Source organism: Symsagittifera roscoffensis, chromosome 2 (genome assembly GCF_963678635.1).
Source record: "Symsagittifera roscoffensis chromosome 2, txSymRosc1.1, whole genome shotgun sequence".
NCBI classification, from domain to species: Eukaryota; Metazoa; Xenacoelomorpha; order Acoela; family Convolutidae; genus Symsagittifera; species Symsagittifera roscoffensis.
In genome coordinates, this window is record NC_087063.1 from 1981650 (window position 1) to 1998169 (window position 16520).

General features: G+C 32.2%; 1 protein-coding gene across 1 annotated transcript in view; it reads left to right on the forward strand.

Moving 5' to 3' along the window:
* LOC134838900 (junctophilin-1-like) overlaps positions 1–16520 on the forward strand; it is a gene marked incomplete in the record, with an annotated part of 55298 nt that overhangs the window by 12107 nt on the left and 26671 nt on the right. The window contains 4 exon segments of the mRNA XM_063854204.1: positions 4409–4760; positions 5149–6864; positions 15523–15642; positions 16221–16321. Of these exon segments, the coding sequence (XP_063710274.1) occupies positions 6569–6864; positions 15523–15642; positions 16221–16321 (517 nt within the window).

Genomic DNA, 16520 nt, shown 5'->3' on the forward strand with positions numbered 1-16520 from the left:
AAAAACGGATCTCAGTCGCTCTGCAAACTAAGAGCCTGAATTAGGGGGACGGACAATCTGTGGATAAAATGGACAGATTTTGATACACCCTCTGCGCTTCGTGCAATATGAAACGTGAAAATGTTGACGAGTATATTGGCGAAGGAAAAAATTCTGCTGCCAAAATTTTGATTTCCTAAACAATTTAGTACCATAAAAAGCCTGTAGAAAAAGATAAAATTAGTCAAAACAGTTCTGAATTTTTTTACCCAATATCTGAGACAGTTAACGTTATTATAATAAGGGTACAGATTCAAAAAAAAATCAACCAATAACACATTTTTTGATTTGTTCTTAGCACTGAAAATTTTCTAAACCACAAAAGATAACACAAAATAACACTGATCTGGGTCAAACAATAAACTGCTTAGAAGTTTTTTTGGACTAAAACGAAAAAAATGAACTTTTTTCTTCGAAAACTTTTTTTTTGAAATTTTTTGAATTTTTGATTCCAAAAAGACAATAAAAAACTTAAAAACACTAACTTTTCTCAAGAAAAAAAACGTTAAGATTTAAATTCAGCTATAAATGAAAACTTTTAAACGATTAAAATATGCTTTTGTAAGCCCGCTTGATGGGTTTATTTTTTCAATTTAAGACGGAAAACCAAAAATTTCAAGCCGGGTTCTTCGACACTCGGAAAAAAATTTTTTTTAAATTTTGTTTGAATCACGACTGTAAAGGCTTAACTATGATATTCCACTCAATTTTCTCCTGTAAAATTTTTGGTAGCTGAATTTATGTGGAAAAACAAAGAAAAAACCAGAATTTTAAATTTCTTACTATTTTTCAAATGGTTAGAACAACGTAGATAACGCAATTTTTCTTTATGGTACGCTAAGTAGCTTAAGGCTAAGGATTTTAGCCGGAAAAAAAGCAAAAGTATAACAATGTTAAAATTTACACGCTCATTTTGTTGCGTAATTTTTTTGCGTAATAATATTCTAAAATTACAAAGACTACACGAAACCTTAATTTTGATAAAAATTTCGGGAGGGACAACAGTCATTTAGTCAGATACATTTACGAATTTTTCGAGTTGAACCTAGAATGAGAGGAACTTAGGTTGATGCTTTATTTAACCACGAAATGAAACTCATACAATTGTTGTGATTCGTAGGCAAATTAGGCAGGTAATTGATTAATTAGTTTGAGGTAGTTATTGAGCCGAGTTGAACTGCTAATTAATTATTCTTGTTCAATTTGCACTCTGGATAAAAAAGCGTCCATCAAACATTTGAAAAAAGATAACGAAAAATGTCGTTTTTTATTTAATTTGTTTGTTTTGCTAATTAAAATCTTGCGTTTAAAAAAAAAGCTGGTTTTGCCGATGTATTTGTGCAAATTTTTGAAAAATTATTCAGCAAATTTTCGAATTGAATTGAAAAACTGATGCACAATTCCAAAAGAAACAATGTTTTTCTTTTAATTTTTTTTTAAACCGTCTTTCCATGCGCAATGTGAAGTTTAATTGGACTTAAATGATGAAAAAAATTACGTGGAAAAAAAGCAAGAGTGAAAAAAGTCTCACTTACCGGCATCAATCGAACACTGTTTTCTTTTTATAATTCAATTTATCATTACACACGCTAGTTGCACGTTAACCACATTGTAACAAATTACTTTTTACGCTTAATAACAAATTTTCTTGGTTGAATCTAGGGGTATGTGGATCAGAGGAGGGATGAAAAATCTTAACGATTTCACCAAGTTTAAACAAAAAATATTTTTTTTAGTTTTAGCTATTCAGCAAACCTTTTCTACCCATGTGTTGACAAAAAAAGCTAACCATACAATTTTCATTAGGGAAAAGTTGCGGTCTTAAATTTTTCATGCGTTATCAAAAGTATAGAAAATTGCTAAAATTTTCGAAAAGTGATTTTTCATATAAGGAAATTGTATGACTAGATCTTTTTCGTAAACCAAACAGTTGATAAAAAAGTATCAAACTATTAACTTTTGGCAAGCCATTTCAATATTTTTTCTAAAATTTCTGGACTACGTTATAAGCAAAATGAAAAAAAAAACTAATTTGCTCAAGGCAAAACATCTTTTCGGAAGTTTTTTGGTTGAGGATAGAAAAGGTTTTGCGACTGAAGGAACCTAAGACATTTTTTTGTCTAAAGTGAATAATAAAGCTTTTTTATAGACTTCAGGTAGGAAGTTGTAGGAAAAGCTTTTTTGTTGCATGAAGTAACACCAGAGCATTTAAAGTTCAGATAGGGTATTCGCTGTGAAAATTTTAAATTCTATAGTCGATTCCCTAAAATGGCAATCATTATGCGCTAATTCGGGCTCATACTCAAGCTTGTGGTTGAGATCTGCTGCAGACTGACTGTTTTTGGCTGCACTTTTCGCAATCAAACCAAACTTTTTAGAGCAAATGCAAAATGTGGATAAAATGGACAGCTTCTGATACACCCTCTATGCTTCCTGCAATATGAAACGTTAAAATGGTGACGAGCATATTGGCAAAGAAAAAGTGCCCTTCTGCCAAATTTTTGACTGCATAAAAAATTTAGTAAAAAAAATTGCCTGTAAAAATCGATAAAATGAGTCAAAACAGTTCAGAGTTTCTTTTTACAGAATATCTAAACCAGTTAACGTTATTATAATAAGTGTACAGATTCAATTAACCCAATCAGTAACACTGATTTGTTCCTAGCATTGAAAGTTTTCTCAACCTCAAAAAATAACACAAACAATCACTGACCTGGCTCAAACAAAAGACTGTTTAGAAGTTTTTAGATTAAAAAAAAACTCTTTTTCGACAAAATCATTTTTTTGAATTTTCGAGTTTTTGATTCCAAAAAAGGCACTAAAAATGCTTGAAACACTAACCTTTTTCGGGAAAAACCAAAATTTACGATTTGAATTCAACTGTTGTAAAGTTTTAGCAAAAAATTACTTTATACGCTTAATAACAAATCATCAAACCAACAGATTGCCACAAGGAAATTTTTCTAATTCGCAGGTTAAACTTACGTAGAGTTAAATATAAGGCGAGTTAATTCTTTCAAGTTGGCCAAAATGCCAACTTTCAAACCCTTCTTCACTTAACAAAAAAAGGCTGCTGGCGAAACGTTCTCTTTTTTTAAAATTTTGATGTCAAACAGAGTAGTGGCTTACACTTTTACTTGTAGTTGAAACTACGGGGATGTGGATCGGAGGAAGGATCAAAAACTTTATGATTTCACCATGATTAAACAAAATGTATTAGTTTGTATAGTTAATTTTAGCTATTTCAAACCCCACGTTAACCACCTTCTTCACATTACAAAAAGGCTGCTTTTTTACAAAAAGACTGTTTTTTTTCTTAATATTTGTTGTCAAACAGAGAAGTAGTTTGAAAGTTTACTCATGGAGGAGGGATCCAAAACTTTATGGTTTCACCATGTTTAAACAAAACGTATTAGTTTTTGTAGCTAATTCTAGCTATTTAGCAAATTTTTTGTACCCACGTCTTGGCCAAAAAGACTGATCATACAATTTTCATAGAATGAAATATGGTAGTCTTAAAATTTTCATGCAATATCAAAAGTATAGAAAATTGCCAAAGTTTATGATCTGTGATTTTTCATATATGGAATTTGTATGACTAGATCTTTTCCATGAATCAAACATATGATGAAAATTATCAAAATTTTAATTTTTGGCAAACAATTTATATGATTTTTTTTATTTTGAAAATTTAATAAGTAGTACTTGATCAAAGCAGACATAAACATGCCATTCAAAAGAGGTGAACGTCTTGAAAGTTTTTGAACAAACTTATCCAGCGATACGGAAAATAAATCCAATTTTTGTTCATCCAGGAATACGGTATGCACAAAAAATTTTATTCAAAAATTTTTTTGGAAATTGTTTGTTCGTTTAGAAATTTGGAAATTGTTTGCTGTTGAAAAAAAGCAATTTTGGGGCATTTTTAAAACTACTTTAAAATTTTTTAATTGTCGTCATAAAAATGCTGAACTTAAAAATTCCATATATGGAAGCTGTATGATTGACATTTTCTGTACACATAAGTTTTTATGACGATACTCCTACTTTTATGCCAAAACAAGAGAAAAGTTCTTTTGAAAATTTGATTTCACCATTTTAGCAAAATTATTATCTATGTGACTAAAAATTTTCCTAGTTTTGTTTATGGAATTCTGTGATTACTATTTTTGATCTATGGAGGTCAACCCAGGATGTTTTACTGGAATTTTCAATTTATTTCGGCATGAATTGTTGTGAAAAAAATACCAATTGAGAACAAAGGATGATCAAAATGATCCGCGAATTGATAGAAAATTATTTTTGCAGTGAAAGATCTATAACCTCTTTTGAGTAACTGTTTTTTGGGTTAATTTTACTTCCGTTTTAGATACACGATAGCTGACCGAAGGAAAAGGAGGACTTTTTCCGTAATTTGTGCCAGTCTGATATTTTAATCTAATTTATCAACCCGTTCAAATCTGCATCAGAAAAAGAATTGCAACTATAGACCAGTGCTGCTTTAACCCGCCATTCAAAATTTGAGCCCCGATTCAGTTGCATTTAAGCTTAGGCGGGGTTCCAATTACAGTTTAAGGGAGAGAAAGAGAGAGTGTGTATGGAGAAATAAACAGGCTCTTTACAGAACTAGTGGTTAACACTTTACCTTCTCGATCTATAACCAGAAGCGCCAACGTTTGTTCAGCCCAGAATGAATTATGTCAAGGACCAGGGGGTGCAGCGTAAAAACCAGAACAACTTAAAAAGCAGACAGCAAAATGTATCCTTAATGGAAAGTGTATCTAGGAAAAAATCGAACAATTCGAAAAAAAACTCGAAAAACAACGAATATCGACAAGTGTGTTTGTCAAAAAAAACAATGTTTAAAATTATAATTAACCTAAAGTCAAATTTAGAAAATTTGAAATTAAACTTTTTTTTATATTAGTGAAAAGTTTTGCACCTGTATTAATTTAAAATCAAAAATAGAATGTTAATTTTATCATGAAGACAAAAACGCATGATAATTTTAAATTTCTCAATTTCTGCTTTTTAATTCAAATTAAACTAACGTCTTTGTCAGCGTCAATTTCAAAAATATATGTTCACAAGTTGGTCTGTTTGTTGAAGGGCCCCCTTAGACAACATTTTCTACCTGGAAACTCCAATTACTTACAACAACCATAACATAGTTGAATTCTGCGACAAATCTGAATCTTGTTTTCTTTTCTCCCAGATCCAAATTTGTCCAAACACAACTCAAAAGAGCTCAATTGGCATTTCACTGAAGTTCTGTTTAAACATTGACACTCAACGATATATTACTTGAAACTATAACTCTCTTTCTTGACATGTTGGGTGAAAACGTTCTTTATTTCCACAAAATTACCTACGAAACTTTGGAACCAACAGAGAAAAATGTTGGTTCAGATCTTCGGATTTAACGCCCAGCTTCAAATTTATACGCCAGGCTTTTTATTCTCGAAAACTTCAGGAAAACTCAAAACTGTTTTCTCCTTAATCAAAGCTACTAGAGCTGAAAATACCTCGGGCTTCTTATTTTAACCCTTCTTTCGCTTTTCAGACAAATGTCTTCCCGGTATTGTGAAGTTAACATAACTAACTTCTAACTATCCGAAGAAACACCGATTTTGAACCACGAACGCGCGCTAGTCGAAGGAACTTAAATTCCCGTGAATAATCCAAGAGCCACCAAAATTCCAACATGTGAACAGTTTTCCTAGTTAGCTCAAACCTTTAATCTGGCTGATTCTTTTAAACAGACCGTTGCAGTTACTTGGCTTTAGAAGGTTTCACGCGCCCATGAAACTGTACAGCTCAAACCCCCACGTCAAAGGTATATAGATCTGTTTAAAACCCTGTGCTTAAAATAGAATCTACAAATCTCAACAAAATCCATTATCAATTCGAAAACCGCCACACTGCCTAGAAACATAACGCATGCTTTGCTAATGGTAGCGCCATAATTTTCCAAATATTGCTTATGATCGTCAAACACGTTTAAAGTGTTCAGCACTGCGGTTGGACCATTATGTTGTATTATGTATTTTAGGGAGTTTTTGCAGAAATTCCCCTTACCCGTGTTGAAAGTGTTCACAATCTTGAGTGCTTACAAACGTGTTTCGGTGCTGATCTGAGACTTACGGGACTAATTATTAACAACCCGAGTTTGAAGCGAGACGCCAATCCCTTATCGATCGAGTTTGCAACTTTTTCAAATATGATTTTGCTTCAAAACTACCTTTATATTTTAAATCGATGATCAATTCGTTTTAATTGTTCAACTCAAGTCTGAGTTGGTTTATTTTTAGTTTATTACCCTTCGCTAACTTTTATGTTTGGTCTTCATATGAGTTTCATTTTTTATTAAAAGAAACATCTTAACGATTTTACCCCTTTTCAGCTTATTTCATCTCAGTTTAAATTATAATTAAATTATTAACGAACACGAGACGGGCTTTATCGACTTCGGTTAGATTCACGACTCGAAATTTACGACAGTATCAAGGGGGGTAATTTTATTCTATGAATGAGTCAATATTTCCCGAACTCAGTCGGTGTTCCGCAGAGCACTGCCGGCGGCGGCATCCCCAACCCCCCATCTATACAACCCCCACCCCCTAGTGCCTCACAGCTCTACAGCAAGAGACCTAACTACAACTCCCCGCCTACGGGGGGCTTTTATGAGTTCGAAGATGGAGGTCATTACATCGGGTGCTGGGAGGACGGAAAAGCACATGGGTTCGGAATTTGCACGGGGCCCAAAGGACAGGGCGAATATGCGGGTTCATTTGACAAGGGGTTCGAAGTCAGTGGCGTATACAGGTGAGCACAATTATCTAAACCTATGTTCTTAACATATGTTCACAATTTTGCCGAAATGTGACTTGCCGAAAGATGACTGAGTTTATTTAATAGTTTTTGATTGTTTTGGAGCTTAGTCCTAGGTCGATAATTGGGAGGCTTTTTTTGTTGAGTGGTAGACTAATTGTTATTCATTTAGAGATCGAGAATTTAAAGAACAATTTGGATAAAATACAGTGCACTTTTATGTTGAAAAAATTTCAGTGGAAATTTTCGATTGTTTTGTCAATTTTTTATTTTTTTTTCAGCCGAAAGACGTTGAAGGTTCCAAGATGCCATAAGTTGATGTTTTTAGGAGGAATTCCACACAAAAAAACAACGAAAACTCTGATTCTGAGCGTTACAAAAAAATACAAATTGCCACCGTATCCATAAAAAATCTACATGCTTGAAATTTTTGCATTTTTGCAGCGCTCAAATATGTGCAGTGTGTCGCTAAGATGTCAAAGCAGTGCTCGTTTTAACTGACCTCAGAAAATGCACTCTATGTATTCGAAAAACAGCTCCCCTTGCCGCCAAAAAATGGCCAAAGCAACTTTTATAAAAAACAACCCTTGAAAATTTGAATAACAGACCAAAAAAACAGCGAGCGGATTTAATATTTCTCTAAATTTCTTAAATCTTAACCGGTTAATTGACGCAGTTGAATAAAGGAAAGTGTTTCCGGGAAATATTGATTGTATTTGATACATCTAAAAGAACCCTGGTCAGTTTTAAAAACAAATCTGAAAACAAACTTCCGGCAGTCGAGATCTTTTTTTTTAAGTTCAGAATTTCAAAGTCCAGTAAAGGTCAGTTGACGACAGAAAAATTCAGAATCCTTAAATAATGACAAGAATTGAAAATCGGTGCCACACAAAATCTGAAGAGAATCATTTTAGTCGAAAAATTTTCGCAAAAAAGGTCAAAAATTGTAATTACGGTCTAAATTTGAGCCAAATGGGTCTTTCTGATTTTATCATGAATGTCAAAATTCGCAGGGCACTATTCTCAAACAAATCGATTTTTGATAAATAAGGAATGTTTTCTGCAGAGAATGCTATGCTATATTCTGCAGCAAAAAAGATTAAATTGTGGCAGAAATGAGCTTTTTTTGCCAAATCAAGGTTTTTATGCGTTTCTTGTTATCGAATTTCTGTTCCATCTGGAAAATATATTTTTTAAATCAATTATTTGAGAAGTTTTTTGTCGCCATCTGGAGTTTTCAAGACTTATTCATGCATCAGAATTTTCTTCGCAAATAGTTTGTAGTAAGGTAATTCCACTTTGTTTAAACGTAAGAAAAATCTAAAAATTGTTCTTTGGTTTACTTATAACTCAGAACTGTTTCTTTATTTTTTTTCGCCAAGTTGTGCGGTATTTGTTTGAGAATCTGGAAGTCATTTTAACACCCTATCTGCATTATGACCTCGTAATGATTATGTTTTACAGGTGAAGTTTTGACAAGTGAAGAAGAAAAACAGTTTTTTTTTGTTACTCATCGTAAAAAGGATGACAAAAAGTCAAAAAACTGCTAAACAGGCCAATGCGCAGTGTGAATGCAGAATCATTTGGTCAAACTGACGTAAATTGCAAATATGGACAGTTTTGAGCGACTTTTTGGGCAACCCCACGGACTTACTCCGTGTCTGAAAACTTATGTCCCAGAACTTTATGTCCCGGAAAACACTGTCCATAATGCCAAAAGTTCCAAGAGGTTTGCCTCAGAAAAAAATTAACCTAAAATTGTCCAGAAGTCGTCCGATTAATTGCCCCGTTGATTTAAAATTTATTTTTCTTTGAGGGATTACCTTGCTAAGGCTATGCAACTGCTCGAAAAAAAACCCACATACTTCTCGGAATTGTATAATTGAGGAAAAAATATAACAGGACTCGATATTTACGCGCTCAATTTTTATTTGATTGACGCTTAAGCCAAATTTAAACATCAGTGATACAAGCGTCAATATGATTGCTCTCCAGTTCTTACAGACAAGGAAAATCATTATGACAAACAAAAACAATGAAATGTTAGTTCATGATGCATAAGAAAACTTTATCTGCAAATTTTGACAGTCAATCAATTACATGAGGATGAGTTTGATCTAATTGTAATAGCCAAGTGAGCTTTTTCCCAGACAAGGCTACTGTTTAATAGTCAATTTTCCGATCGAGCGCATAGTTAACGGAGATGATTCAGAACGTGTTTAAGACTAGAGAGGACATTCATATTTCTCCATTTGCACTCCGGGGCTGATGATGCGAAGTTAATAGATTCCAGGACTGGATTTTTTTGTAGTGCTTATGATGGGTTCTTTGTTAGCATTTTAGTAATGTTCCAGTTTTTTTTCCAATTAAAAACTATGAACTCATCATTTGAAGCAAGTTTAGTCCTTATTGTCTAATGCCCGAAGAATGAGCCGTGTATATTGTGTTTTTCATCTCTTTCGTTGTATATTTTCCCAAAAAATTGACCATTGGTTTTAAAAGAGCGATCAGAATTGCTTTTCAATCAAATTATTAACTGTGAACACAACCCAATTTAAAAACGTAAAGTAACATGCGAATGTCAAAACGCTTGTAAATTACGCTTTCTTGCCAGTTAAAGCAGTTTTCACTACTTTTTAAGATCTCTAGAAAGATAGCTCATCAAATATGTAGTTACTTTGAAGACAATCACAGTTATATAATATCGGAGGCAAGTAGAGCACGTGAAAAACCCAGACTTGACATCGACGCCCGAAACTGCTATCAACGTATTACTACCATGTCAGATAACTAAAGTGGTCAAAAATCGCAGTTGAGGATTGGAATAGCAAATTCATTACACTCGGGAACGACCATCATTTCCGAAGCTCAACAAAAAACTACATTATAAGAAAAATTAGGTAAACTTGGTTCAAAAAAACTGTAACTGTCAAAAAATTTACCCTTTAAAATTTTTTTCATAAAAAACCGTTAGGCCAACGGTAAAAAAAGTTTTCAACAAACCAAATTCTTAAAATGACGCAGCAGCAGTCTCAAACTAATTTTTTCTCCGAAAATGAAAATTTTTGAGGAAATTTCAGAGTTGAGTTGAGAACGTCGCGAAAACGCAAAATCATCGATGTAATAAAACAACTCCATTCCTTTTTATTTTTGATTCAATCATTTTAACCCACTTCGTCGTTGCCTTTGAGTTTTTTTTTTACAAATTTTAAAGTTTTCATTTTCAATTTTTAAACGCTTTTTACATTTAAATATTTTTTCTTGCGTGCGACAAGATTTTCAGACTTTTTGACTTTATAACGCTGAATAAAACGCGCGCTAAACTTCAATTAATTGTTTTTGAAATTTTCGTTTCAGTTGATGTCTAAAATATCAAACTTGATATCATATGATATCTACTTTCATTTGATATCTAAAAACAACATGATGAAATCAAAGAAACTATTTTGAACAATCGATGCAATTTTTGAGAGATAAATATCTAGTTCTTTTTAATGTTTTGGAACAATTTTTGTCAAAAACAACAAAGTCTGGGACAAAAGTTTATGCTTCTTTTTCAGAAAAGTTCATTTACTTTTCCTTTTTTATAACTTAAGGTGTGTGGGGTGTATTAATAAATGAAAACTTGAGAGAAGTTACGAGTTTATAGTTTTATTCCCAACTCTTCGTTTTTGGGATGGGTCGAGTATTACATTACTCTGAGGTTTCTTCATTGTGATTCGAACGACCTAAAAAATTGAATTTGTCGAGAACAAACCGTGATTTTTGGTCTAAATTCGAGCAAACAAAGCAAGCGAGCAGGAAAATTTAGGAATTCTAGCAATTCTAGATTACTATTGCCTATTTAAGTTTTTTTAGTCGAGCTAGTTTTTGGAGTTTTTCAACATTATTTTCATATCAAAATTTTCAATTAATTTGATTTTTTTATTTTTTTTTTCATTTTTTCAATGAGTTTTCTGTTTTTATGATCAAATTTCTGCAAAAAAAAACTGTTTTCCAGTTTGTCTGTTTTACTATGATTGTCAAATTTGCTTATGTTTTCATTTTTGTTCAGATCTTTTTCCACACATTGCAGAAATAAATTAGGTTGATTTGAAAAAAAAATATATTTTTTATTTGTTAAGACAACAATGTCGGAAAGTTTTGTGCTACTTGCACAGTAATCGGCTATCCCTGTTTTTTTTTGGAATTTAGTTCGCGCAGCGCGTAAGAAACAAGCTAACTAGGATCAAAAATCTTGTTCACTTAATTGATCATAATAATTAGTCATAAATCACGAATATAAAACAACTCTTCTAACATTTAAAAACAACTCAAAAGCAAGCTTAAAAGTTTTATTTTTGGGGGGAGGATCAGCTTGTCGTAAGATACATTTGAAATAATTTCTGGTCCGGATTAAAACACTGGCTAAGGCATGAAATTACAGTGAAACTGAGTTTTTAGTGCGCATTTAATGTCTTAATGCATCAGCAGGATGTCAAAAATTTTCGATACTCTAAAACAATTTCGTCAAAAAAGAAAAATCAAAAAAGGCAGATAAAAAACCATAATGAAAGAAACTTTTTTTTTCAATGAAATTTTCCTTCGGTCTTTTAAAAAATTTTCGAGCTTTGCGCTGAGCGGAGAACTTAAATAAGCTTAAAATTCGAAAATATATATTTTTCATGGTTGTACAGTTCTCAAGCAGGACTCAAATTAGAACAGACTGTTTTCAAGTCCATCAATTCATTTCAACCATATTGCAATCTGAAGCTCAGTATGAAGCTAACTTTGCAAAAAAGACTGACATTTAGATTCTGCAAAAGCAATGAAACTAATATAAACATTAAATTCTGCAGCCTATTCACCCAGCAACTGTGCAAACCCATTCAAAGCAACCAATGGTTTGATTGTTATTAGAAAATTGAGAATGCAAAATTCAGCATGAGAACTTCCCCTACAGTCGAAAATCAGTGACTGAAAGTAAAACAATTTCAGAAATATTTTGCTTAAAGGAAGGGTTGAGAATTGTTTAAGACAGACCAAATTTGTTTTCCGAGTGCCAAAAATGTCTGGACAAAATGTAACATTGCATGGCACTTTTGGTAAGATGTCTGCCTAAATACACTACTGAAATAAGTCACTTTTTTAAACTACAAGAACACTAATTGATATGCTCACATTTTTATAGGTACTTATACATCCCACAACCGACCTACCATTACCTGAAATCGAAACAACACAAAAATCTTTTAGTAAAAGTCTGGTAGTAAATCAATAAGAAAAAGGATTCGCGCTGATTTCATTTTAATCTTCGTTTTGCCCTCTCAGCTAAGACTATGCCCAAAAATCTATTCAAATATAGATGCTCTTGAGAAATATCTATGCGCTATTTTTTGAATAATTTACTATGCATAAATTTCTTTCTCATACCTTTCATCTTTTGTTAATTTTTTGTTATAAGTCTTCAATATAAAGTAGTTTTTTTGGTTATTAATCGAAACACTCATTGTGGAGGTGTTTTTTTTTACACGTGTTCAACAAAGGTCACTAATTTAGTTTTTTTTTCGAACTCTTACTACTCCCTTCAAAACTAGGCTCTAAGAATAATACAAGATAGGGATTTTTTCGCTTAAAAAACTGTTCTTACAAGAAAATTGAGAGAAAAGAACTTTTTGTAGAAAATTTTACAAAATTGTTGTTTTTCATTTATCGTTTTTTTTTTCTTCATTTTATGTCCCAAGTGCATTTTAATAATCACAATCTAATAATTTTTACAAGCATCATTTTGAACATTACAAAATTGATCTTTATTCGTTGCGGTATAAGAACGTATTGAAAAGTTTTCGGCAGTTTTTTGAACTTTTTAAGTTCTGTGTGGTTTTTAAGAAACCCCACAGAATTTTTTTTAAGGAAAATCGAAAGATCGAGAAATTTCCTGCAAAATTTTTTAAAAAAAACTCTTTGTCAACTAAGATGTTTAGGTATATCTGCTTTCACTTTTGAAAATTCAAGTTTTCTACCAGAGTCAATCTAGTTTTTCAACGACAAGCCTCTAAGAAATAACAATTAGGACGACTCCGCGTCTTTTTAAAAATTTCTTTATTGTGTTTCTAAAATCTTAGTTAATTGTCCCGACCACTGAAAACTGGGAAAAATTTTGTTTTCGTTCAAATTAGGCTTAATTTTTTTGGGTCGAGTGACATATCAAAGTAAAGCTAAGCTTTTAATTCAAGATTCGACGGCTTAGAAAACAAATAATTTCTCAACGTTGTGAAAAATTGGCTGGAATTTTGTATAGTCTAGTTTGAGAGAGTAAAGCGAGCCAATTGGCATCATAATAGGGAAAAAAATCTTTTCAAGCCGCAAAAATTTTTTACTGTGAAATTTTTACAAAAAAAATACTTGGCGCTGTCTAGTGAATGAACAACTATGAAATTTCGTGAAGAATGAATAATTTTGTTTTGTTTTTCATTTTTCTAAGACAACCAAAATGATTTGTGCCTTTCCTTCTTGTATCTTTTCATTGCATCAGGCAAAAAAAATTGAGTTCACTGATAGCTTATTCTTATGACTTCGGCCGGAGTTTCCTATGCTACTTGCACACAAACAGCTACTCTTGTTTCTTTTTATTTTGATCGCAAAATTAGATAAAAATAATTGTTTTCCAAAATGCTTCAATATTCAACAAAGCTTTAATATGAAACAAAAAACAGAGAATTTTAGATGCAGAGAAAACGACACTGCCATGATTGAAATTTTTGCTCTTTTTTGTTTTTAAAATTGATAGGTGTCCGTCTGAACTTCCTGATGGACTACTCGTGACGTCTTGAGAGTTCTTTCTCGTCAATTTTGTCAAAATCCGCGCTATCAGAGAGAAAGTTTTTTTGCTGTGAGCAAACGTCAAATATTTAGTTTTCCAGGGGCCGTAAACTTCCAGAGCAAGTTTTTCAGTTACTTTTTTGCTTTCATTGAGGACTTTAATGTTTCCAAACTATACGTTAAGTTTGTATTCTACCGTTTTGAATCAAAAACAATGAAAAAAAAACGGTTGATTTTTTTTCTATTCCAAGATCCAAACAATTGGATCAAATTCAAATCAATATCTCATTTCTAGAATTTTCATGTTTCTGGTGTACATTCGATCTTGTTATATCGACTTGTGAAGAAAGTACCATTTTTAAAATCAATTTTGGCTTGTTTGTAACACAATAATTGACAATTTTGTCTTAATTTACTGAAAAATATCAGTTTTTTTTTGTTTTGAACTGAAAAGTTAGACAAGGTGCTTCAATCTTCAAAAAATCATTGCAATTTGACACAAAAAATGTCAGAGAAATTTACATTCAGAGAAAACAACCCGAATTTGACCGAAATTGTTGCTCATTTTTTTTAAATGCTGATAGATGTCTGTCTGAACTTTTCTTGTTTCACTTGCGACGTTTTGATTTATGCTTGTCGTCATTTTTGTCAAAATCTGTGCTGACAGAAAGAAAAAGTTCCCTCTGTGCACAAACTACAACTATTTGAGTTTCCATGATTGATTTTAAGTTATAAATATCCCAGCAGAAAGAGAAATCTCTACTTAACCAGTTCTCGGTTTATGGTGTTAAGTTTGAAAAAAATGAAACTTCAAGGTCTGTTTCGTCAAACAAAATTTGATGTGAAACAATTTAAAGTCATTTGTTTGCTTTCATTGAGGACATCGCTGTTTTTAAACTTTTTTAAATTTTTTATTCACAAACAATGCAGAAAATCATCAATTTGGATGATTTAGAGTAAATAGACAAAAAGCAAATTAAAAACCCAAGTTATTTCCTCACAGACAAAAATGAGTTGAAATCAATTTTATTCAATTAAGGTAGCAAAGACCTAAAAAATCGGTTTGCATCGGTGGAAAATCGATTTAGTTTGATACGAAAATTAGCTTAAAAATCAATTACATTCAATTCTAAATCATTTTGAATCCATTTGTGTCGTCTTTTTTATTTCATTTTCATACCAATTTTGAGTAACAATAAATTCGATTTTAATTAATTTAAATTGATATAAGTTAATTTTGTCCAGTGTTTTGTATACTCATTTTATACCAATTTTCATACAGATTATATTCAGGTTTTCTCCGAAAGCAAAGAACAGTAAATAAAAAACAAAATTTTCAGGTATGCTCTTCATTTGAATTTTGTATGGATGTTTGGCCTGATAAGAAACTCTGAGTATAACTAGTCTGTAAAATTTCTGCTTACTCTAGCTCCGATGAGATTTTTCTTTAGTAGAAAAATTTGGTCAAGTTTCGAAACGAAAGGATTAGTTACATCAAATCTTTCGTTGGGATTTTGATGGATTTCACTGCATAGCAAGAATTTTGTAAATTAATTTAAATCGTTTTTTTTAGGGAAAAAATCGATTTTTTTTCTGTTAAAATTTATTTAATCCATTGTAAATATCTAACTGGAATTATATACAGATTATTAACTGTAGAAAAATCAATTCAAATCAGTTTCAATATCAAGTTTGTCAGTGAAGTTCTTAATATCTGAAACAAACATTTACGGAACTTGAGCTTAATTGAATATAGAACATCAATAAATAGTTTCGACAAATTTGCAAAAAAAATTGAAAAAATGAAATTATTTTTTCTCGGGTAGATTAAGTTTGTAATATGTGATTCAGATGGCCAACTGGCAGCAAGTACAGTGGCCAGTGGCAGAATGGACTGAGACATGGACTGGGGGTGGAGAGGAAGGGCAGTTGGGTCTACAGGGGGGAGTGGAACAAGGGACTCAAGGGCAGGTAAGACACAAACAGACACCTCCAAGGTTGATTATGAATCTAAAACTTTATGGTGATTAGATCTGATTTTATGGAAAATATCTGTACTGGAGTTGACATTTTTGAACAGGAATTTTCGTTTTTAAAACTTCCTTCAAAAATAACTATCAATGTAAAAAACAAAGTACGGCATAGACAAACACTCCCTTGAAAACTCAAACAGAAACTTTGGTTTCTAGAATATTTTTCAGAAACAATTCTTGTTATTTAAGATAAACGGTTCTTGGATTTGTTGAATAAACCCCTATCCTGAATTTTTACTTCCAAAGTGGTCTTCGCATTCAAAATACTTACATGAACCTCGCTAATTTTTTAGCAAAGTTTTCTGCAAAATATCCATTCGTCTTGCAAGTTTAATGCAAGACTTGTGTTGTAACATTATTAGAGATAAGAGCACACGGTCCATCCTCGGACAAAAGAAGTGACATCTTGAACATGAGTCCTAGAAATACGTGATTAAGTGATAAATGTGTCACACTCAATTGGCCGATTTTTATATCTTGTAAGGTTACATCTTTTCGTACTGCTATCTGTTCTAGATACGGACTAAGGGAGAGCAATTGCAGCTGTGCTAAGTATGAGGGCACCTGGGCCCAGAACCTACAGGACGGATATGGCATAGAAACCTACGCAGACTCAGGTATTGTTTGATTTTTTGCTCAAAGCACTTATATCTTTCAGACTCTCGAAGCACTCCAAGCACAATTATCCCGTCGCTTGTTTCGAAAATTGGAACAATAAGAATCAAACTCAAGCTAAGTGTATGATGTAATGCGTTTCAAACAACATTTCTTCATCTTGGTAAATAAAAAAACTTGAAAGTTGAAAGAGCTCAACTA